At 57.2% G+C, this 24,427-nt stretch overlaps 3 protein-coding genes across 4 annotated transcripts in view; all 3 read right to left on the reverse strand.

Annotated features, from left to right (window-relative positions):
• SLC43A2 (solute carrier family 43 member 2) overlaps positions 1–9,879 on the reverse strand; it is a 29,486-nt gene extending 19,607 nt beyond the window's left edge. The window contains exons 1-3 of the mRNA XM_065853472.2: positions 9,798–9,879; positions 7,845–8,041; positions 627–816 (exon numbers count right to left, since the gene is read on the reverse strand). Coding sequence (XP_065709544.1) covers positions 627–816; positions 7,845–8,004 — 350 coding nt within the window. The 5' untranslated portion in view covers positions 8,005–8,041; positions 9,798–9,879. The remainder of the gene's footprint in view (positions 1–626; positions 817–7,844; positions 8,042–9,797) is intronic.
• A 2,271-nt stretch (positions 9,880–12,150) lies between these two features.
• SCARF1 (scavenger receptor class F member 1) lies at positions 12,151–19,168 on the reverse strand. 2 transcript variants are annotated; one of them, XM_071817084.1, is made up of 11 exons: positions 18,730–19,168; positions 17,966–18,027; positions 17,564–17,665; positions 16,921–17,446; positions 16,298–16,516; positions 16,081–16,209; positions 15,906–16,009; positions 15,605–15,716; positions 15,404–15,495; positions 15,094–15,234; positions 12,151–14,747 (listed from the first exon to the last, which is right to left on the reverse strand). In XM_071817084.1, exons 1-11 carry the CDS (start codon positions 18,822–18,824, stop codon positions 13,741–13,743), a joined length of 2,589 nt encoding a protein of 862 aa, XP_071673185.1. In that variant the 5' UTR covers positions 18,825–19,168; the 3' UTR covers positions 12,151–13,740. The 2 variants fall into 2 exon arrangements, with proteins under 2 accessions (XP_071673185.1, XP_065709545.1); XM_065853473.2 differs by having other exon boundaries at positions 15,404–15,528; positions 18,730–19,166.
• A 542-nt stretch (positions 19,169–19,710) lies between these two features.
• Positions 19,711–24,427, reverse strand: RILP (Rab interacting lysosomal protein). Its single transcript, XM_065853248.2, has 8 exons — positions 24,161–24,427; positions 23,634–23,757; positions 23,125–23,246; positions 22,748–22,936; positions 22,347–22,510; positions 22,083–22,205; positions 20,941–21,024; positions 19,711–20,604 (listed from the first exon to the last, which is right to left on the reverse strand). Exons 1-8 carry the CDS (start codon positions 24,413–24,415, stop codon positions 20,448–20,450), a joined length of 1,218 nt encoding a protein of 405 aa, XP_065709320.1. The 5' UTR covers positions 24,416–24,427; the 3' UTR covers positions 19,711–20,447.

A 24,427-nucleotide genomic window follows, 5' to 3' on the forward strand; every position in this document is an offset into this window, starting at 1 on the left:
TAGGGTCCAAGTTGGAGACTTGCCCTGGTTTTCTGCTCTGCCTATGGGCCAGTTTGGTTTCTGGTACAGTCCAGTGCATTAAAACTCAGCAGTACTGGGGTCCAGTGTACCCAGCAAGCCACTAATCCCTGCACACCATGATGGAAACCGCTAAAAACCTTGCTATTTGAGGCAGGAAGCAACACCACAGAGCAAAGAGACCTAGAAAAGGCAGGCAGGATGTGTTTATCCCCAAGTTAACTCCCCAGCTTGCAAACGATGATGTAACGTATTGGTTTTGTGCCTCTCAGGACACAGCTCCTGGCTCAAGGAAAACAAAAACCAAAAATTCAACCCTTTGTGACTCAGAAGTGACTCTGCTCTTCCTCCAGGCTCCATCTGGATGGAGGACAGAGCTGAAGTGTGGACATGGAGTCCCAGGCCCTTCCCATATGGAGCAACTCCCTGTGCTGGCTGCAATCATCCCAGAGCTGCTCCAGTGCCCTGTGCATGGCCAGCACCTCCCAGCCCCATCCCTCACACAGCTCCTGAGGCTGCAGGGACTCTGCAATAGGCACAGCGCCCACCTGCCTCAGATAACACATTAATTCACCCCTCAACCCGCTCGGGGAGCCCAGGACACCAACCTGCCGAGCAGCCGCAGCTTGCGAGGGCCGTACTTGTCCATGACAATCCCCAGGGGCAGCGTGATCGCGCTGAGCAGGAAGGACCCGATGGTGAAGGCCAAGTTCAGCATTTCGTCCTGGGCGTTGCAGGAAGGCCATTTGTGCTCCAAAGCTGTGCCATTCTCCTGCTCAGGGCTGCTCGTCGTGTTTCCTACATGGGACAACAGAGGATCGTGACTGCAGTGATGGGGCTTGCAGCATTGCAGGAAGGTGGGAAGATACAAGCCCTGCACACAGGGTGCCACAACACACTGGGCATACACCCTCACACACCATTTTTTATTAAAATCAGTGAAAAATGGAAAAGAGAAAGAAGAAGAGCAGAAGGATGTATGAAACCTGAAGAACCAGCTGGGAGAAGGGAAAGGATGCACAGGCACCCAGGGGACAAATATCCCAAGAACAGCAAGGTAACAACCTAAGGACAGAGATTCATTAATTTACAACAACAACTATACAAAGCCCTGGAAATTACAGGGAGCTCAACCCAACCCAGCAGAACCTGAAGTGACTAATACAAAAATATGGTCCATCTAATCTGCAACTGGCATGTTCTCACAGATCTTTTCCCCTGACTAAACTGGGAGCAATAACTGCAGCCAAATCCGTTATTTCTGGTGCAGACACAGGGCTGACAAGGCCTGGCACAGAACAACAGGCTGCTCGAACCATGAGCTTCCTACCCGCACGGCAGGCAGCAGGATGAGGGATGGTTTGCAGCAGCCACCCCGCTTCCCGACCGCTGCGGCTCGGAAAAATCCTTCCTGGATTTAACTACCCTGTTCCCAGGAGGGCTGGCAGCTCACCTGCCTTCTTTGTTTCTTAAAGGATTGATGCATCTTTAACTTCTGCCCCATAATCGGTATTTTCTAGTATTTCCAAGTGGGTTTAAGGGAAAAAAATTATTCCCTTTTCTTTGCAGCAGCAGTTTTGCCACCTCACATCAAGTCTGCTCCTGTTACAAGTGTGTCCCAAGGTGGCCACAACTCCTTGTACCTTTAGACTTGCATTAACCTAGAACTCAGTGCACTCTGCCCCTCCTCCCAATGCTTATCGGACTTACAACTAACTTTGCTGGTATGACAAAGCACTCTCTTTCTTACTGCTGCTGCAAGCCAGTGACATAAAACCCTCCTCCACATTTAATAATTGATCTGACAAAGTTCAATATTAAAGAAGGAATAAAGAGAGAAGTTACCTACACAACCATCTGTGTGAAGCAAGACTAGAGATTCCAAGCAAGCCCTGGTCAGTTAGTTAATTAGCAGGAATCCCTCACATACAAGTGACTTCACATGTGCTTAGTGCAGCTAGTGGAGGAGATCCCTTTGGCCACTCTTGCCCTCCCTGTGTCTCCGGAGGTCACACAGCCCCGTCTTGCAACTTCTTCCCAAGTCGCAGCACCACTATGGTTACCAGGTTCACCCTGGCTCTCCCAGCTACTCAAAACAACCCTCCCAGCTTTTGTGTCCACTGCAAACAAATCACACCCCACCTTTCAGGTATCAGCAGGAATTCAGACATAGGCATCTGAGGCTTATGAGCTGCCTGCAAACCTTCCTCTGCCCCTCCCAGCACAGTATTTTTTTCCATTTACATTTCTCTCACCCACACCTTTACTAAGATGGTTTCAAACTGCCTGTGGGCAGTGATGGCTCTTTGTTCCTTCCCTTTGCCATGTGCTCCTGGCTGATAACTTAATCTGTCCTTTCTCTTGCCCTGCTAGTCACAGATAGCCAGAGTAAGCAACAAAGATATCCCCAAACAGCCACGCATCCCATCAGCATCCCTTCTGCAGGGAGGACAGTCTGAGGCTCCCAAGTCACATCCTTAGAAATCAGCCCTGGACAGACTTGGGAGGCAATCTGCAGTTTCCACACTACATCCCAATCTTTTTCATCCATCTTTCCCTTCACAATCTCCTCTTGGTGTGGCCCAGGATCTTAGACGGCAACCTCTGACAGCATCTCCATGGGGCAGGCACAGGGCTTCACCCACAGCATCAAGGTTTTTGGGGCTTTCTACAGAGACAAACTCATAGGAAACAGATGTGGGTGAGAGGTTAAACTCGGGAAAACAAGGGGAAAATGAAGAGTGACAAAGTAGTCGTGGTTTCCCTGTGTCAGCACTCTACAGAGATAGTTCAGCTGTGGCGTGGAAGAAGGGTGGAGGGACACAGAGTGCAGTGACCTTGTAACTTCTGGTTGCATGTGTTAAAGAGCCACGAAGAGATGACAAAACAGAAATATTCATCATTTAAAGCTGAGTGGATGAATTACTGTTAACATATTGACGTCCACAGTTGCAACATGACCCCAAGGAGGTCCCATAGCATACGCCTGCTAACAGGCCCTCTGACAGCTGCAGAATGGGCAGGCAAAGAAGACACAGCTCAGGAAAAGAAAACAAGGGAACTTGGCCCTCTCTGAAGACTTGCTGCAGCCAGGAAGGCTGGGAACAGGGCACCAAACTTGAGTCCCTGCTTGTACCAACCACCTTGTTTACAGCTGCTCATCGCCAGCTCCAAGTAGGGGCCAGGCAAGAGCGCTATGTGCAAATACAAATTGTTTGTGAAAATAGAAGCAGCCCCTGAGCAACAAGAGAAGATCCACTGAGGCGTAATGGAAACGATTTGAGCAGCCCTTGGCACCCTGACATCCTCTCATCTTTTTTGAGCCACCTCCATAAATAGAACATTTTGGAGGGGCTGCAGGTAGGTGCAACATGCACAGGGTCCAGCCAAGAGCTGGATTCACGTCCCAGCAGGTCACCAGCACACAAGAGCGAGTGGCAGCATATGACACACAGCTAGGAGCAGTTTAATGGGCAGAGAACCTGCCTAACTACTCACCTACCTAATGCACCTGGTTACAGCAAACAGCAGCTTTCCCTCAATCACAACTCGGATCCTATTCCAGACCAGCGCACGCTGCGCTGCTGAGGAAAGTCTCCTACGTGCCTGGCTCCATCTGCAGCAGTGCTTTGGGGAAGAGCTATCTCTGTGCCTCCCCAAATTCTCCTGCCAAGTCCACCCACATGCAAACACGCCAGGTCTGACGCGCACGAGTGCCACCCGGGTACGGCAGCAGCACAGGCTCGGTCCACGTGCACTCGCTGCTGTCTCACCGTCAAGCCAGGAGAAGCTGCAAGTCTTTTATCAGCAATTACAAGAACATACTGCCTGTTTTTACAGCTCTCCCCGTACAAGCAGCAGGATTTCTACTGCCCAATTAGTAGTTCAAGTTACTATTTAAAGCATGACAGCTTAGGTGAGAGGAAGGCTGCCTCGGTAATCATTTATGTCAAGCTCATCGCTGGGATTTGTTCAGGCTGTTACTGGAACATTTAAAAGTCAGCCTTTCTCCCAAATTAAGCGCTGTAGGTTTCATGAGAGGGTCAATCATTAACTACTCTTTGCTGACCTCTCCAAATCCCAGGCACACACCACATTACCAGAGGAATGAGTCTGGCTTTTTCAAGAGCCACTGCCATCTCAGGCAGCAGAGAGGAGGTTTCCTTTCATCTTGTCTCACAGATCAGACTGAGCCAAGCAGGCAAGACACCCCCAGCCACCCTGGCAATAGCTTTGTGGGACACGGCCTGTACAGTCCCACCTGCCCTTTTTTAAACAACAACAAAAAAGTGGCAGGGGGCAGGAGAAATCAGGGCCAAAGAGTCTGCGAGCATTGGTTAAATAATTAAAAAAAATCACAGTGAAAGACGTGCAAACAACTCATCTGCAGTCTGCCCACATAAGAACATGTTTTCTCTTTTCAGGATGGTGTCATACTTCTGGGAACTGGGAGGAGATGTTCTTGCTTTATACCGCTGCAAATGCGATTTATTCGGGTTTCCCTCTCTGCCTGCCCATGCGCTTGCACCTCCAGGAGCCCCCTCTGGGCGTCCAGCTGAAAGCCTCATAAAACTGAGGCACAATTTCCAGTTAAACTCCCATTCTCTCCCCAGCTGCGGTTTCATTTTGCAGCAATTCTCACCCAGGGCCGGCACCTTCCCATGCGGCTCTCCGGTCCCACCAACAGCTGCTAATCAGCACAGCGTGTTTCCTGTAGAAATCGAACATTTACCGCGTTTACTCTCTTCCTGTTTACAGGGTCTCGTGCGCAGCCTTTCCACAAGCTGTTGTCACATCTTACCGGCTTGGAAGAGACCTTCAGACTTCAAGTTCCCCACCACAGACCCCAAATAAATAAGTGCAAATTGCTGTAGGGCAGCACCTTCCTCCTATACCTGTGTTAGGGTGCATTAACCTGCCCTAAGTGAATTATCCTATTGTTCCTTTGTTTTTCTGCGACCACGTCTTACAGGAAGGCTCTGTGTCCAACTGGCTCTTTAGCGCTGCTCTTCACAAACAGATTAACAAGTTCAAGATTTGTTTTTAAACGTGTCTCACACCCAAGCCTCAAGCTTCCCAATCCCAGTAACATCACAGCAACACAAGACCCTGAACAGATCAAGTTACCCAACAGCTGATAAAGCCCAAATCCTGATAAAAACTGCAGATTCAGCATTCGCACCAAATAAAAGATGCTGCTTCAGTTGGTTTAAGGCCAAGTAGTAGTGTAGTAAAATTAAAATGGGAACAAAGTGCCACTACCAGACTCCTCGTCAGCAAATTTCAAACATACCTCTCAGGATGTGGCCAAACCTGCTGCCCAGAACGGGTACAACCCCCCAGTCAAACCCTGTTGCACAACCGCTTCAAAAATATTTGTTATTTTGATGTGGATTTGGGGTTTTATTTAGGTGTCCATCTCCACCCTCATGCAACCGAGATAAGAGTCCAGCAGACCCCAAATGTCTGCACAATGGCCGAGTAAAATCAAACAGCAGAAGGCAAGGGCAGGCAGGGAAAGGGGGATTCAAGGGGAAGACAAGGAGCCCTTCATGAATCGCAGTCACTTTCTGGGCAGCTGCTGCTACCTTCAGAGAGGAGCCTGCAGAAGGGACAAGGTCTAGTTCTCTCTTTCATTGGAAGGCATCACAAAGTGCAAGAGCTTTTGCTGACAAACACAAAACCCTGCCAAGAACCTTTGGCTCATTAGCAAAAGGAGGTTTTTTTTGCAACACTTCCATGCATGCAGCAGCATCAGGAACAACAACAGCCACCTACTACTACTTATAATCTGTTTGCACCCAACCTTCCAGCCAAGTGCCCTCTCAGGCTGCAGGATTCAATGGGTTTTGCTTAGAAAGGCAACTGCTGAGCCAATGAAGGTCAAACCCAGGTTGGTGCTGGTCATTGGGTGACTTCTTCCCTATCAAATCACTGAGATTATTACAATGAGGGCAAAAACAGAGAAAGTAAGTATGGATGAATGATGAAACTGGCGTAACTCCTCCTCATGCTCATCACTGAGTTCATCGGTGATGGTCAGATATTTAAGGACAATAAGAACATTTGACTACATAAATTTCAGGGATTAAGCTCGCTTGCCTCAGGGCATGGGTTGGTCACTGAGAGGCAGGAATTGCCCCAAGGACAGCAATTTCACCATGGTTCAAACACCTCTGTGGGAGAGCCAAACCACAGGCTGGCAAACAAGAAGCCAAGGTGAATCTCCCCAGTCTGGGGCAAAGGTGGATGAATCAAAAAGCAACCAAAGCAAACAGCAAAAGGTGGGCATCACATGAAGCAGGGCTCAGCTCAGGAAAATGGCTGTTTTTGGAGACAGTCAACATTTGCTTATCAACTGTCACATGTTTTATCTCAGTGGCAGAAAGCTCCACCTGAGAGGTTTAATGCAATCTCTTACAGGTCTGTGATGAAATCACCAGGGCTTGGTGAGAACAGAACAGAACAGCCTTAAACAAAAGTTCTAAAGGGACACGGGCAGCCAAGGACTCTCCCTGACGCAGCCTGGAACATCACTGGAGACCCGGGTGACACGGACACGCTTGGAAGCATTGAATTGCACTACGAGCAGAGGACAGGAAGGAAATTAAGCAGTCATGCAACAGTTGGTAGAAGATTCAAACGTGTGTGTTTGCCAGGTGCACTAACCCAAGCTCTACAAGACTGAGGCCCACAGGTACATAAAGCAGAAGATCATAACAAGCAGCCAATGCATGATGAAAAAAAAATGTATAATCACAACTACTCACAGGCACTTTTTGCTTGGACTTTTTTTCCCCACATTCCAGATTTCCCCCACGATTCTCAGCCATTACCCACTGAGAGCTCTGGGGTCCATGCTCTTATTTCCACCTCTTTCTTCCCCTACTGCTTCCTCCTCCCTCTCCATGCTCACCAGCTCTGGATGGGCTGATCCACCTCCTCATCCCATCCACCATCACATCTCTGGACAGAGCCCTAATATCCAGCTCCTACCTCTCCTATTCTCTGATCATATACAAACTGTCACTAAAGCAGCTTTTTCCAAATCCCTGCAACACCTTTATCCTCAGATTCCTTTTAACCCCACTATCCACCCTATTACACTGTGGGATTCTCCAGACCACAATTCTCTCCTTGCCCAGGCTGGGGATTTACGTCCACCCACATGCTGGTTTTTCCCACCACAAGATTGACTCTCTCCCTGCAAGGCTACATCTGCCACATGGCCAAAGTTTCCTCTGGCTGGGCCAGAAGGTGGATCTCAAGCCCTCATAGAGACACAGCCCGGTTTGGGCACATCCTGGCGCTTTGAAGAAAGAGAGGAACAAAGCATCGGTAGCATTTACAGCTGCAACCTCTCCTCAACAGCAGCACTAAACCCTCCTAGTCTTTTGTCACCCATGCTCTTCTTTCCTACAACCAAGCAAAGGGTGCCTGTTCATTGCCTCCTACAAACTCGGGACATCCTCCTGACAAACAATCATCTTCCAGAACCCATCAGGCCTTCACTCATAGAGATCAGCCAGGCCACCGTGTGGAACAAGAACTCATGGCCAAGTGGAAAAGGCTGTCCAGAAAAGCTTCATCTAATCTCTCAGGCTTCTTTTCCAATCTCTCTGCAAAGCAACAGCAACTACAGGCACATTACACCATCACAAGGATGCCATTAGGTTTGGAAAGGAGCGTGCATCCCTCCCGTTTACCCCAGGACTGATGCAGAGCTCAGCCCTACTCAAAGCAGTTCCGCACCACCCAAAGACAGGGAACCACACCAGCAAACCTCACTGGCAACCTCTCCACGCAGGTCTCTAGAGCATCCTTACCTGACTCGTGGCACAGGTAGGAATAAAACCCTTCTGCTTTCAGCATGATGAGGAGGGACCCCCAGCCCAGCAGGACAGCAGAGAAGAGCAGGTTCTCGATGATGGCTGTGAACGCCATCCACCAGCGCCGGCGATGGGCGGTAGCAAGCGTGGGTGCCATTGCTGCGTGGGAAGATGGCCCAGTTCAGACTCTCAACCTGCAGGGACCAGAACAATACCCAGTCAGTCCACAGACACAGCACATGCTGCTCAGAGAGCACAAAAAAGCATCATTTTAGAGGAAATCTCTCTACCGGAACGCAAGCAAACCCGCCTGCTGAACGTAAGGCACTCTGTGTAAAACTCGTTTTTGCAGGTACCAGCTTGCCAAGTTACCCGGCGGGCTGGGGGAGCACAGGTGCCCTTGGAGCAGCCCCTCCAGCACACACACCGCGTGACAGGGGAGCGTTCAAGGACTCCGTTCCGCTTCCCAAGCAACAGGTATGAAAACGCAACAAATAACAACCGCCTGGAGCCCACTCCCCCAACACCCGAAGAGGGCAGGTGGCACAGTTGTAAGGCAGCAAGGAAACATGTGCTAGAGCAAGGGGCTTCAGCCAGCACCCCAATGTCCCAGCTGCCTGCAGACAGAGGCTGGGACTGGGGACACAGCCCTGCTGGTGGCTTTAGTGGCCCACTGTGTCCACTCTGCCCCACGCAGTAGCACAGACCTGCTCTGGAAGGTGAGTATGGGTCCTATAAGCACCGTGTATCCTATATATGCAGTTTTTATCACAGATAGCTGAGCAAGGGGTGCTTTTTGCTAACTGTCAGACCACCCAGCTGAGAGACAAGGTGGTCACATCCTGCCCCATCCTGGCTGTACAGACAGCCAGGTCACTGGCCAGGACAGCCCATGTCATGCTGGCATCCCCGCGCTGCCCCACAGATGCTGCAAATGGGTTCACTGTCTCCAGCTCCACCTGTCCCAGTCCCAGTGGCACACAAGAGTGAGCAGCAGACGAGAGAGCTGGCCGAGGGGCTGCGCTGGGGAGCCCTGAGGTGCACAGCACCGGGGCCAATCCTGGGTTATCAGCCAGGTGGCCATTTTAGACAAGCTGAGCCTTTTCCCAGCCCAGAGCCCACCCCAACTGCACACTATGGGGGAATCAGCCAGCGATGCACCACAGCCCAGGACAGTTTCTCAGGGATTGCCATAGGACAGACAGCCCAGACCCGAGTTGCTCAGGGGGGCTGGGGGTCTCGCTCAGCTCCTCACGATGGTGCCAGGGGCACAGAAGCCCACGCAGAGGCCCCAGCCCCTCCACACCCACCCACAGCACAGGGCCGCTTCCCAGCGCTGCCCGACGCGTTTCCTCCGCCGCCTCCTCTTCCTCATCCCCGCACGCCCCCTCCCCAGCCCCCCGTCCTTCCTCAGCACCGATCCCCCACGGCAAGCCATGCCGCCTGCTGGCTCCCGCACCAGCCCCCCCATACACCCCATTCTACCCCGATGCATGCCGCTCCCGACCCACAATTCCCCCGCATACTGCGCTCCCCTCAGCCCCCACGCACCCACCCCTCCCCGCACAGCCCTGCTGCATCCCGCCCCCTCCTTCCCCGAACAGTCCCCCCCGGGCACCCCGTTCCCCATAATCACCCCCACGCATCCGCCTCTTCCCCATCAACCCCCCTTCCCCCAACGCACGCCACTCCCACGCACGACCCCCCATTCACCCCCCACCCCCAAATACACCTCGTTCTCCCCAAACGCACCCCCTCCCTCTGCACAAACACCCCCGAGCGCCCTGCAACCCCCCTCCGATGCCGACCCCACCCCAGGCAAGCCTCACTCCGTTCTCCCCCCACCACGCAGAGCCCCTCCCCGCGCACCCCACTCTCTCCCATACGAACCCCACATGCACTCCACGCAAACCCTCAGCCCGCCCCCCCGCTCTTTTCCCCCGTACCCACCGCTCCCCGCCGCTCCGCTCCGCCGCGCTCCCACCCGGGCTTTTTATCCGTCCTCCGGCGCAAACAGGCTCCGCCGCTGATTGGCCGCCGCCTTGGCCAATGACCGCGCCCGCTGCGGGGTCCCGAGCCGCGCGCGCCGCTGCCACCGGGGCACGTGCCGGGACGCGCCCCCGCCCCGTTACCCCCCCCACCCCCGGTAACCCACGCCCGGTACCCCCGCACCAGGCTGTACCCGGGATCTCCCGGCCGGGACGGTCACACGCACCCTGCCACAAACAACCGTTGTTTCCGGGGCTGGGCACGGGGCACACCGGGAACCGGGCGGGGAACCCCGCGCGGGGACCGTGAAACACACAAGCACCCCACACCCCACTCGCCCCGTTCCAGGGGAATAGGGAGGAGAACGGGAGCCCAGCGGCGGCGGGAGGTGATACCGGCGCGGAACGGATGAGGCGCTGCCGGTCCGGCCGCTCCACCTCCCGGCGCGGCCCCGCAGGGACAGCGCGAAATTCCTTGCGGGGTTTGGTACCGGCTGCTGCCGGTCTGCACCGGCCCCGGGCGGCAGGCGGGAGAGCCGCAGTGCGCTCCCCACGGAGCGGCGTTTGCTCCTGCAACCCCGGCCGAGCGCACGGAGCCATCTCGGCAACGGGAGCCGCGCTATTTCCCATCCGCTGCGGTTGCGGAGGAGCTGTCCCCCGTTAATTTTGGGAGGAGGCATCCAACACACAGCCCGAGGTAACGATCCCTCGGGCACCGTCAGTCGTTGCATGAAATAAAAGTAAAATCAGCACAAGCCACAGGAGCGGTTTTGCATCCGAGCTCCCCGGAGCTCTGCCCGCTTTTTATGTTAAATTATAGTTCAAAGCGTTTCCCTTCTGGATTTCTATCCTGCCATAAACTCATCACTCATCAGCAGGGTCCTGCTCCAGAGGAGGTGGCCATATAGCCCTGGAAATTACGGCAGGAGAGAGGTTTTTTTGTCAGCCAAACGAGATTAAAGCTTGTGGCAGGTCAACATCTCTGAGTTGCTCAGCAGAAGCTGAGAGCCCGGACAGACAGACACGCACCCGTGGCTGCGATGGGGGGGAAAGGAAACTCCTTGGCCTTGGCCGTGGGACAAGGGTCAAACCCTCCAACAGCTGTAAAATGGATTTAAGCCAAAGCAAGCAAACAAACAAAAAAACACGAAGAAAACAAGGCAGCCTGGATAGGTGCCGTGTTTTTAGCAGAGGGAGAGGAAGGCTGAGACAGCATGATGCCCTGGGAGACCTCAGCACCCAGACTGGGTCATGATGTCCAGGAAACATGAACTGTGACGGGGAGGAGCACGAGGTGCACTCGGAGGCTGCCTGGGGACACGGGAATCCTTTGCTACAGCAGAAGCACGAGCAGGAGCTTGGTTTTCCTATCCTAGAAGGAGAAAAGAAGCTATCGGGTGATCTGCTACCATCTATAAATACATCCAAGGACAAGTAAACATCACGGAGAGAAAAAAAATAAACTGAAGCTGAAGAGCAGCACTGGCACAAAGACACATTTATAGAAACTGGCCAGGAGTGGGTTGAGGCTGGAAAGGAGGTGACAGCTCCTGCCCAGCTGCACAGGGAGGTCTGACGGGGTTGTCTTCAAAGGCAGAGCTTGGGCAGTTTGGGAAAGGAGATGACAAGGCTGTGGCGATGGGGGACAGACCCCCATGGCCAAAGGGGACAGCCTGAGCCTCTGTTCCTAGTGAGAGCTGCCCCAGCAGGGAGCACGGACGCCTATTTGCTCACAGACAAGACCTGCATGCTGGAACTGCTTCCCCCCCGCAGCAGCGGGATTTGGAAAGTGGGAGACCCAGTACCGGAAGACATTAACCCCTCCCTCACCCACCAGCTTTGGCTCACAGACCTCCCGCATCCAGAACTAACACCATAGCAAAGCTGGACCGAAGCATCCTGAGAAGACACCAGCAGAGCCACGCGCTGAAAATCCACCGCTTGTTTCCCTTGCAGCGCCCAGGCGGGGTGAAGGTGCTTCATCTTCAAGCAGGGGAAACATCCTGCCTCGCAGCTCAGCCCGCAAACGTGAAGGGTTCTCCCAGCAGCAGCGTTTTCTCAACACTGGGTGCTTGTTAGAGCGTCGGGGAAGGCTGTCAAGGTTGTTGTCAGCTATTCACGTGCCGTACCCACGGCAAACCCACTCACGTGACGTTTGCTTCTGGCACAACACTGCACGGCTCGCAGGCTGAAAATATCCCAGCAATTAGGAAAAAATGGCTGCTTATAAATAAAATGTGAGGCTGGCACTGTAATAAATTAGTGTCAAAACAAAAATTAGCCTGTGCAGAACAGATATCTGGCCAGGCGGCTGCTCAGGTCTTCCCAGCATGAACATTTTTATTTGTATACCAGAATATTTGGCGTTAGAATCACGGCCGTGGGTGATAGCACTGTAGGAAGGAGTGCTGCATGCTCTCTGTGAAACTGGAAGCCTCCCCCACACGGGACTGTGGGGATTTGGTGCCTTGCACTATAGAGAAGCACTTGTGAAAAGCCAAAGGTCAAAAGCAAAACCTGCTCTGTTTTCTGAAACACCGTGTACCCTGAACCCCAGCGTAGCAGTGAGATCTCTTACAAGCCTGTGACAAAGTCAGCACAGCCCGGTGAGAACAGAACAGCCTTGAACTCAAGTTCTAAAGGGCTGCAACAGAAACAGAAAATGAAAAACAAAACCAAACCAAAACCAAAGCCTAAGGCTGCTGATGGTTTCCACACTTTGGAGAATGTTTCTGGCTATGCCTTTGATTTGGAGGGTGGCTGAGAAACTCCTGAAGGGCTTTGGTAACATTTAATTTTCAATCAAAGGCTTCCATGCCCTGCGAAATAACAGAAAAATACACAAGAAACTTCTTCCACTTAGATATCTCTAAAACCAGTTCATGCTGCAAATCCTCTTGGGCATCTCAACCACTTTGCAGAGCCCTCATGCCCATCTCACCTGCACTGCCCATGGTCCTCTGGCTGTGCTGGAGATGCTGCAGCCCCTTTGTCACATCTCAGCCACCCGCGGGGACAAGTTGCTGCAAAAGGAATGAGGTGTGGGAGATGGCAGGAGCTTCGGGCACCTGTGGAAATGCCATTTTCCACACAGCTTTTGTCCTTATCGAGGCCAGCACAGCACCAGGGGCACAAGTTGGTGATCACAGCCCAGCTGCCGTGTTTGTTCTTCCACAATTTGGGCTGGATATCACGTGGAGTTTAAAAGGCCGTCAATAAACGCTGTGCCGTGCCACGAGTCTTTTCATGTGCTGCGTGTGTACATAGAAATGAAGGCAGTCAAAGCCACACAGATAAACCCCTGCAGACCCAGATACCCTTCAAGATAAGCAACTAAAATCAATTTTTTGCTGAAGCTGCTTGTGACAGCCCATCCTCTCTCCCCAGCCCATCGTCTCTCCCCAGCCCAGCTATACAAAATAATCCCTTCCAGCAAGAAGCACCTTTACAGCAAGAGGCTCCGAGCAGCATTACCAGAGCTGGGACAGGGAAAGGTGAAAGCCGATGGGGTGAAACTGTTTTTTGCCTATGTGTTTCCCAGCAGACCCATTTATAAGCATGTTTCCCCAGGCTCAATGCCAGCAGCGATCAGAAGATGCCACTGCTGCACCCAGAGCATTGCTGTCCCTTGGCGCAGACACAGAACGAGGCACACAGGGCAGGGAGGGCAAAAAACAGCCCTGAAGCACCACAACCCCCTGGAGCTGCCACCACTGCGGCTCTCGGCATCACCCGTCCCACCACCGGTGAGGGTCCCCAGCAGCCTCTCGGTGCGAAGCAAAGGGAGTCAGTGGGAAATCACGATGCATCTCCAGTTCACAGCTCAGAGGGGACCTCGGTTCCCCCTACACTCGGGTCAGAGGAGACTCCTGGGCTCTCGCTGCCCCAGCCCAGGCGGTGGTGGCTCAGGTGGCCTCAGGGGTGGCCGATGGCTCCTCGGTGTGGCCGGGGGGCGAATCAGCACTGCCACTGACCACATTCTCATATTTTGGCTCTTCCTTTAGGGCAGCCTGTCCCTTCGTCTCCAGGCTGAGGACTAACTCAGGGCTTTTGCCCCTCTCTGTGGCACCAACAGCATCGCTGGCCCCATCCTGGGCCTCAGTGCTTTTTGGCAAGGGAGATATGAGAAGGAAGGACTGTCTCTTCCCAGGGAGATGCTGCTGCTTGCCGGGGGATGGCTCAGCAGGAGCTCCTGGGACACTCTCCCTCTGCTTGCAGTTGTTTGCCGAGTCTCTGCGCTGTGCCAGGGCCCGCCGGGGCGGTTTCTGGATGGCCTCGACGCTCCTCCTCACCTTGGGGTCCTCCTTTGCAGCCCACTTGCCCCTCTGCAGGCTGCTCAGCCGCTTGAGCACAGCCTGGACCCGGCCCTCGCCACCTCCCTCTGCCTTGGAGTCCTGCCCGGCTGTTCCCACCATCATGTAGATGGTGGTGACATTGGGCTCCTTCCCCTTTGCCTCCCAGCTGGCGGATTTTGCAGCTGCCTCAAGAGCCTCCACTCTCTGAGCCACATGCCTGGTGCTGGACACCACCCGCCGGCGTCCCCCCGGGGTGGCTCGGGGCGATGGACGGTGGCTTTCCTCCCCCTTGCCGAGGGGCTCGGGGCTCTCATAGCAATCACTGGCTGGCTGTTCAGCGGGGGGCTCAGCTGCTGTGTCCCCTGGTGGTTGGGACAGCTTGGATGGGCCCCATGGGGTCTTGGGCTTCCGCCCGGGGCTGGGGGTCTCCGCTGCCCCAAATTTTGTCCCTTCAGCAAAGGACACGGAGGGACGCTTGGCCTTGGCGATGCTGGAGGTGCGAGGGATGGCAAAAGGCTGCGAGACGTCCTCGGAGTCGAAGGCGGACGGGTCCGGGAGCACCTCGCCGGGGGGGGATGCCCCGTCCTGCAGCTCGGCTCCCCCCAGCAGCGGGATGCCTGCAGGAGAAGGGTTGAGGGTCAGGGCTGCTGGAGCTACACCCTGCCCAGGGACACGCGCGGGGACATGGGGACAGGGGCTGATGCAGTAGGATTATCCCTGGGAGTGTTTCCCCAGGGAGGGGGGTGTGAAATGGGGCTGCCCACACTACATCCCATCACACAAGGCCAAGCACGGCTCTGGTGCATCCTTGCAGACAGGAAAATGAGAGTATGAAAATAAATGCTATGTGTGCCCAGCACCTGTCCCTGGGACACCTGAGGTTGGTGACAGGGCAGGATTGACCCCAGGCAGCCCAGAAGGGCTATGGCAGCCAGAGAGAAGAGGAGCAGCTGTTCACATCACCTTCTCTGGGAGGGACAGAATACTCAGGTCCCTCGTTGTCGGTGTCGAAGGAGGAGGAGAAGGAGCTGTCTGAAACCCACGCGGCCGACGGCGGCTCAATGAAGCTGGGGTTGAAGGGGATTTCTGTGTCGTGGTGGGAAACTGTGGAGGAGAAGACATCTGAGCTCGGGCACCCCAGGGTGCTGGCGGGTGGGCAGGGAGAGCAAACCCTGCTCTGAGCTGTGCAGTGGGGCGAGAGGGGGTGCAGAGAGCACAGGGTGGGGGTGACACCCTGGAAAGGTTGTTGGCAGCTCTGCTTTTTTATTTTTACCTGTGACTTTGGGAAGTTTGGAGCTGCCCAGAGCAAAACAAGGCATCATAGCGCTGAGGTTCGCCAGCACCCCCCGCACGTGGTGCTTCATCCTGGCCAGCACGTCGTCATCCGGCACGGCAGCCCTGTGCAGGGGATACGGGCATGAAAGGACGTGGGAGATGGGGTTTAACATCAAAGGTTGCAAAATATAACAAATACCTGTCTCTAGCATCTGCTGGGCCGGCTCCGCAGCAACAGCAGGCGATGCAGAGCAGCAGCAGGAGGAGAGGGACGAGAATGGCAGCTGCCAGAGCCCCGTGGTCCTTAAAACCTGTGCAGAGAAGATGGGTTGAGTCTGGGGTGTCCTGTGGCTGCAGAGCCCATAGAGCTGCCCTGCATGGAGAGCCAGGAGCCACCAGCCAGGACCAGGCTGCATCAAACCTCCCAGCACTTCCGTCCCCAGTGAGGACGTTACAGTCCCTTCCCCAGCACCAAGGAGTAAATTTGTGGTTGCTCTTACTCCACACACAGTCCCCCCGCACAGGGTGGCAGGTCCCCCGGGAGCACTGGCAGGCTGAGGAACAGTTCACTCCAAAATACCCCTCCGGGCAGGTGTCATTGCAGCTGGAAAAGAGAAGAAAGGAGAGAAATATTGCCAGGGAGCACAAATCCCCACCCCACGCTCCCTGTGTTACCTGGCTCCCCAGTATCCCGCCTGGCAGATGCATGCTCCTGACACGGGGTCACAGCTCCCCGCAACGCACTCGGGGCAGAGGAGCTGGCATCCATTCCCGAAAGTGCCCGTGGGGCAGGAGCTGTTGCAGCTGCCAAGATGGAGAGCGAAACATCAACCCATTGCGCCCCAGAGCAGGGACCCCCCTGTGAGGACCAGGGATCTGATTCTGGGCGTACCTGGATCCAGTCCAGCCAGGCTCGCAGCGCGGGCAGGACCCGGTCTCAGGGTCACAGACGTCCCCACGCCGGCAGCGGGGACACGGCTGGAGACAGCCCTCGCCGTGGAAGCCGGGGGCGCAGGGTTCCTTGCAGAGGGTCCCGTTCCAGCCGGGCTGGCAGGCCGGGCAGGAGCCGTTCAGAGGCGAGCAGGGCTGGTTGTGCCGGCAGCTCCCGCAGCTGCGTGGGCAGAGGGGCAGTGAGGCCTCACATCCACCCCAGCCCCCCCAAAATGCAGGTTTCACCCCACACCAGCACTGAGCATCAGTCTGGACCACAGAGAAATACCCTGTAATACATCTTGCTCTGAAGCAGCAAGAGGGCAGGAAGGAGAGACACTGCTTTATCATCCTGGGGAGCGGGACCAAGAACAACCAGATTTTTAGGATGACACCAGTGCTTTCTGCTGGTGTTAGCGAGATTTTTCTTTTGAGGCAACAATGATGCTGCATCCAGCCATGGATGCTCAAACCCCCCCAGGATGGGTCTCCCTGCCCAGACAAAGGGACAGACACATCCATGATGATTTTCCTCACAAGGTCTGGGTACCCACTGGACCTCCCTGCACTGCCCCCCCAGCTCACCTGTGCACACAGTGAGACCCGTATTTCCCCGCTGGACATGGCTCCTGGCAGCTCCTGCCCTGGTAGCCAGGGTTGCAGCTGCAGTAGCCACTGAGGGGGTTGCAGGAGCCGTGCAGGCAGTCGCAGCGCCGCTGGCACGCCGAGCCCCAAAACCCAGCTTTGCATTCACACTTGCCCGTCTCCTGGGCACAGGGCGAGACGTTGCAGGAGCATTTGAAGCTGCACCTCCTGCCCCACCAGCCCGGCAGGCAGTGGCAGTGCCCGGTGAGGGGGTCACAGTGGGAGCTGCTGGGGTTGCACTGGCATTGCTTCTTGCAGGTAGGTGCCCACCAGCCCGGCTCGCAGCGGCAGGCGCCGGTGAGGGGGTCGCAGCGGCCGTGGGGGCCGCAGGGGCAGAGGAACTGGCAGAGCTCTCCCCAGTGGTTGGGGTCGCAGGTGCAGCGCCCGCTCGCCGGGTCGCAGCGCCCGTTGGGGTGGCATGTGCAGCTCCGCTTGCAGTCAGGACCCCAGTACTGCTCAGGGCAGCCTGCAAAGGGAGGGAGACGGCGAGGATGGAGGGGTGGCGGGGGAGCCCAGCAACCCCCCGAGTATCCAGGCTGGCAAAGTGAATGGTGAGGGCTGAGCCCCAGGGGGGGCTACTCACGGGAACTGCAGTCTGCTCCGAAGAAGCCGGGTTTGCAGAGGCAAACTCCAGGTCTCACACACACCTCGTCCACCCCGCAGGCATCCTCCCCCTCACACAGCGCTGTCGGCAGCAGGACAGATATTTCAGAGCACAATGGCCACCCCAGGGCTCGCACCCCGCTGCTGTACCACCTGCCACCCAGCCACCTCCCTGGGAAAACCACCATCCCACTCCCCTCCCCATCCCTCTAGCAGAGCGGCAGCACCATTAGCAGGTTGTTCGGTGCGCATTTGGGGGTCCCTGTGGTGCAGAACCCCACTGCTACCACTTGTGGAGAGCTGTGGTGCTTCCCCCCAACACCCAGCACCATGGAGGAGCCACTCAGCCAAGATTTGGGCTCCATTGCCATCCATCACTCACCGGCCGTGCACTCCCGTCCTTCCTGCTTCCAGCCGGGGCAGCACGCTGGGCCAGCGGGGAGCCTGCGGGAGAGGCCCGGGGGCCGTCAGTGGGGTGGGGGGTGCTGGGGTTCACATGTGGCTTCACGAGTTCGGTTGCAGTGAAGCGAACACAGGCGCTTGCCCTGGCTGGGCCCGGGGGTGGGGAAGCAGCACGCCCCCCTGGGCATTGCTCCGGAAGGAAACCAGCAAAATAGAAGGAAATTTAAGAGGCTGCAGCCCAAGCTGGGGCTGGGCGGTGGGGCAGGACCGCGGCTACGGAGCCCATGCTGGGTCCCTGGTGCTCTAGATGCAGCTCAAAGCTTTGCCAGTGACCCAGAGCAAAGGCACTGAGGCGAAGGTAACCAAAGGCATTGCTGTTGGTGGCGAGACCAATGGGAGAGGTGGCAGCGGAGGGGAATAAGCTCCAAAAGCCCTTTGGGTTTTGTTACGCCCGCATTCCCCACCTGGCACGTAGCAAAAGTTTCGCCAATACTCCCACATCCCCCCCTTTGCCTTGCACACTGGGGGTGAGGGAGAAATAACCCCTGGAGAAGGGGTCTGGGTACCCCAAATACCCATACGTGCCCTAATCATGGTCCCCAGCATCACCCCGGTCTCAACACCCACACAATGCCAGGCTGCAGATGTCCACCCGTGGAAGGACAGATGGATGATGACCCCCCGGGTCTGCTGAGATGCCCCAGGAGATGGAGGGGCACGAGTGGGGACCCCTGTGGCACCTACCTGCAGACGTTCCTGCCGTCGGGGTCCAGCTCCTGGGCAGAGCTCTGCACCCACAGCCACAGCTGGAGGCAGAGGATGGGCCGGGCGCTCCCCATCGCGGCAGGGCACGAGGGCCCGAGTCCCAGCAGCTCCCCAGCCCCGCGCCGCCGTCCGTCTGTCCCGTCCGTCCCGTCCTATCCCTCCCGTGGTGCAGCCTCTTCCTCTCCCCAACCTTGGGTTTCTTCCTGAGGAAACGGGGGAGGAGGCGCCCCGATCCAGACGTCAGGGGTGCGGCGGGGAGGGGGAGGCAGGGAATGCCACCACACGGGCTATTTTTGGTCCTTTCTGCCACCCTGGCAGCAGAAACGGGCACCCAGGGGGTTGGCGCAGCCACAGAAGGGGCTGGTGCCTGCCTGAGCATCTCATCTGCAGTTGTCCAGCTCCCCCTGTGCCATCTTCCATCACCCCTAAAGCTGTTTTAGCCAACATCTCTCCCCAACCCACGTCAAGCATTCGCCGCCTCCCCCTGCCCCAACCCCTGTGATCTGCCCCACAGCGCTGCCAACCCCTGGCAGGGACTGAGAAGTGGGGTCCCCACGTCCCCCATGGGGACACGGCGTGCCCCAGGCTGGCCCTTGAACCGCTGCTGGCTGCTGTCCCACCTCGTCACCTCCCCAGGAGCTTTGTGTCAGCAGATGCACAGGAAACACCTTTTTCCTACTCAAGGCCAGCTTAGTCGGGGGGGCCGGGCTGGAAGTGTGCTGCTCCCCCCACCATGCAGGACTTAACTCCATCACACCCAGCGCTGCACCCCTGCAGCCCCACTCCCCATCGCAGCTGAGCCCCAAAAGTGGCTCTGGGTTCTGGCACAGCACAGCCGGCCACAACCCTTTGCATCAGCGCAGGAAAAGCAATGGTGATGCTGGAGAACAGTGAGTGAAGCCCCACAGCATCACTGGGCCATTCCCAAGCACGGAGAGAGCAGAGGCTGCAGTGGGAACCTCTGAGGAGAAATGAGATTGATTTATTTCTGATTCCGGTTCTAGAGCGAGAAAGCGCCTGACCCGAGAGGGCCAACTCACCCCCAGGAAGATTATTCCAGTCTTAGAGTTCCCAGTAGCAGTAAGAAGAAGTCCCATTATAAAACAAATTCACCCCACACCTGAAAAGTGCAGGAGTGGCACTGGCAGTGCTGATCCCGACTGGTCCCGAACACCCAGCGCAGAGTGCTCAGTGCCCCGGGACAGCACCTGGCCAGCCCCGGGCACCCCAATGTCACCTCCGCATGGCAGAGATAGGGGAGGGTACAAGTGGAAATGAGTGAAGCAAAATACCCCTGGAAGGCGGGATTGCGCAATCAGATCCTGGGCAGAGGTGCTGGGTGGAAAGAGCCACCAGCAGAGGGGAAGAGCCCTTTGGGGTGCAGGAAGTGGGTGCAGACCCCCCTGTGCTGAGCAGCCCGGAGAAGTGGGGAGCAGGGCCACGGCTTTGCAGAACCCCCGTAGTTGAGCCATGGGCACAATGAAAGAGACGCCTGGAGCTGCCAAGCTGTCCGTGCCAGGCTGGTACCCCAGGGCTGAGTGTCCCAGCAGGTTTGGAGGAAGCTGCCCATGCTGCGGCTTCACCGCCACCACAGCGGCAGCAGCAGCCAGGGCTCCGTGCTGCTCTCGAGGATGCCGGGAGAAAAGGAGCTGGGAAACGGTGCTGTGAGGCCGGATCTGGCTGCCGTTCAGGTGGGGTCAGAGGGTCGGTGTGGCTCTGTCGGGGGAGTTGTCCACCGGTTCATTCTCTCTCTCTGGCTCGAGCTGCGTGTCCAGTGAGTCGATGATTTCCCAGGCTCCGGAGCAGCTGGATGTGGGGGGGTCTTTGCTGCTGTCCTGATACCACAGCCCAAAACTGCAGAGAGAGAAGATAACGGCTGTGGGGGAGAAGAGTCTTCCCAGGGAAGCAGCTGGATCCCAACCTCCCTCTGCGTTTGACGGTGGCAGCGGGACACAGCCCAGCTGGCAGCTCCTGGGAGCATGTGGCAAGGCTTGTCCTGCCCCAGGGCAATGTAGAGACCCCTGAACCAAGTGACCCCCTTATGGTAGCAATGGTGCCAGCCCCACACTGGGCAGCCCAGCTCCATCCCTGTCATACCTGGCAGGGTAGGCACCAAACCTCCTCCCTGCCAGCAGAGCCACCCATTCATGGCAGAGCCACCTGTCCCCGGCAGCACAGGAATGAACTTACAAGCTCCTAATTTTGGATTCGGGAGGCTGACCATCCACACAGTCTGTGCCGCGAGCTGGGAGCCAGGAGCCCTCGTCTTCATCACTGCAGCACAAAGGAGTGGAGGAAAAACCTGCGCTGAGTCAGGCTCACCATGAGTGAGTGGCCGAGCCACCCCGGGGTTCCCTCCCAAGCCGAGCAGTGTCCCCCACAGAGCTGGGGGCACATGGACCAGAGCCACTGTCTTCCAAACAAAGCCACAGATACAGCTGCATTTCATGGCAAACCCAGCCCCGGTTCGGTGACCTCAAAACACAGGGCTCTTCAGACACCAGATTCAAACCCCTGGCGTTTGGCCAGCAGATGGTGTGTCCCCAGCTCCTGCCACAGCAGAAGACACAAACTCGCTGTCAAGTCTTTAGACACCTCAGCCTGCACAGGAACAACGCGACATTCGGCACCACGGGCCGTGGCTTGGGGCCAAGGCAAGGGACAGCCAGGCCTCACAGGGTGACACGAGAGGTGACCGCAGGGCAGGATTCACATGGCAGCGGCAGGACCCAACACCTCCAGCCTCCCCGCTACAAGCAGAGACCCCGACGCAAGCAAGCAGCAGATTTCAGTAGCACAGAAGAGCTCAGCCCCCTTCAGACCTTTATTAAAGCCAGTGAGATCCAGCTCCCCTCACGCCACACAGCGGCTTTAGCACCGGCTTCGCCCCCCGCCACCAGCAGACATGCAGGGTCCTCCCTTCCCCATCGTGACAAGTCTGTTGGAGCCAACGCTGCCCACAAACATCTTGCAGAGCCTCCAGGGAACATCTCTACTGTCATCCTCAAAGGCTGGGCAGCCTCCAACTGTACAGCACAGGGACCACTTGCTTCGTCCGGTGGTCCCAGCGCCACCACCTTTTGCCACGTCCATGCAGGGATGAGTGGCATTTGGCCAGGCCACGTGTGACTGGTGACAGGGACACGTGAGTGGCAGCAAAGAAGAGCCCAGCCCCTGTGGCAGTCCCAGGGCTAACCAGAGCAAGACATCCACTGCAGACCTTTCAATCTCTGGGAGGAGGCAGCTCCCTTCCATGGTGCCACACCACACGGAAACACCAGAGCTCGCCAGTGGCATCCACCCTATCCTCCCTCCTGGGGAGCAGGACTCACCTGCTCGCCGACTCCTCCGCCGTTCCCAGCATTTTGGCTCTGATTTTTTTTCTCTGTCTTTTGATAGTCGACTTCATTGCATCCAAGAAGAAGCTGGGAACTCTCTCTTCATTCAGCAACTCCCTGGCAAAAAGCAGCCAGCTGGTTAACCTGGCAAAGGAACCCACCCCGACTGCGTGCAGAGCAGCCTCTGATGGGCCACGAGCGGCTGCAGGGAGGGGATGGACCCGGCTTGCTGTCCCGTGTCGCTGTGGCAGGACTCACCGCTGGTAATAGGCCAGCTCCTCCTGCACCAGGAACAGGTTGGTCTTGAGCTCGTTTCGCTCTTGCAGGATCTGCTGCAGCTCTTCCCTGGAGAAGCAGCAGTGAGCAGGGCTCCTGTCTGCATCCTGCTGTTGTGGCTCCTCTGTGGGCGATGGAGCTCCTTCCTGCAGGGACAGGAGTCAGCGGGCAAGCGGAGACCCCAAAACCCCCACCCAAAGGCTGGGTGCCACGTGCAGGCAGAGATGGAAAAGTCCCAGGAATGAGATTGCTCATCTGGAGCTGCTGTGTGTCCTGCTGGCAGCAGGTGGGTCCGGGTGTGCCAGGAGCCCCACACAGGGATGGGAAGGTCAGGTCAGCGTTAGTGGTGCCCTGTAGGAGCTGGGCCGTGGGCTTGGGCTCACCAGGCTGGGCTTTGGCTGCTGGATCTCAGAGGTCTTGCTCCTCCTGCTCGCTTCCCTCTGGGTTTGCAGCACCATGGCCTCCAGGTCCGCCTTCCTCTCCAGCGCACTCTTGAGCTGAGCCTGCACCACGGCCACCTTGTGACGCAGGTCCTCGTTCATGGCCATGAAGCGATGCAGTTGCTCCTGCAGCTGGAGGGCCCAGAGCAAACGAGGGTGAGACACAGGGCACCCACCCTGGGACATCAGCACACGCAGAGCCACAGGACAGGGATCTGCCCCAGCAGGTTCACCAGCGCGATGACAGGCCCAGGGAAGGGGAGATGAAAGCAGATCCCCAGGCCTTCACACACCACACCCACCAGCTCCCACACACTCACTGCCTCCGTGTCTCGGCTCTTGCAGACGATCTCATGGGCCTGGGCACGCAGCTCATCCCTCTGCTTGTCCACCACCTCCTTCAGCCGCAGCATCACCTCCCGCTCCTTCCGTGCCGTGTTACCTGAGCCCAGACACGGGAGGAACAGCCATGAGTGGCCTCCATGACTCAAGGACTCCCCCAAGCCCATGAGGTTCCTCGGTGCTTCTGCCAAGCCAGACTCAGGTATGGAAAGAGGGGAGTCAAGGGCTTTAAGCTGTGCCAGACGCATCCTTGTGCTGGCAACAGTAGCCCATACCCTGTATCTGTCTCCACCACCTTCCTGGGGACTTGAGGGTGCTCTGGCAGGGTTGGGGTCCCTGCGGTTTACAGAACACTCGTGCTCCCCAGTAGGACAAGTCTCCAGGGCTGGACAGCAGAGAGAGCAGGTTCAGACCTGCACCCAAACTGCCATCCCCTGCAGGGACACCCCATAGCATCAGGGTAGCCCAAACCCGCAGGGACACTCACCTTCCTGGGACTGGCTCTCCGCAAGCTGCCCCAGGAGCTGCCGGTTCTGCTCCTCCAGCCGGGCCAGGCGGCCGTGCAGGGCTCGCTCCCGGCGCTCGGCCTCCCACAGTTGCTGCTCCGGGTCCTGGGGGACAAGGGCAGCCGGGTCAGAGCCACCCCCGTGGAACGGGTACAGCCGGGTCAGTTATCCCAGCGGGATGGGGATGGCCGGGTGAGAGCCACCACCGTGGGGACAGGGACAGCCGGGTCAGAGCCACCTCGAGGGGAGATAGGGACAGTCAGGTCAGACGTATCCCAGGGGGATGGGGACAGCCGGGTCAGACATATCCCAGGGGGATGGGGACAGCCGGGTCGGAGCCATCACCGGGGAACAGGGACAGGCGGGTCGCAGCCACTCCAGTGGGGACGGAGACAGCCAGGTCAAAGCCATCCCCACAGGGCCTCCTGTGACACGTGCGGGTCAGTGCCACCACCAAGGGGACCCCCAAGGGAAGAAGGGTCAGACAAGCCGCCCCAAGGCCGCTCACCTCCGCGTCCTGCCGCCCGGTCGCCGCTGCCACCGCCCCCCCATCGGCTCCGGCCGGGGCCACCAGCGCCTCCAGCAGCTCCAGCAGCCGCACGACGGGCGGCACCAGCCCGGCCACGGCGTCGGGCCCGAAGCGGCCGGAGAGGCAGCGCAGCTCGGCCCCCAGCGCCTCGGCCATGCGGTAGATGTGCGGCGGGGCCAGGCGGCCCGGCGGTGTCCGCCACAGCGGCTCCGCTCCCCGCCTCGGTTCCGCCATCGGCCGCCGCCG

This window comes from Patagioenas fasciata, chromosome 19 (assembly GCF_037038585.1).
Source record: "Patagioenas fasciata isolate bPatFas1 chromosome 19, bPatFas1.hap1, whole genome shotgun sequence".
Classification (NCBI taxonomy): domain Eukaryota; kingdom Metazoa; phylum Chordata; class Aves; order Columbiformes; family Columbidae; genus Patagioenas; species Patagioenas fasciata.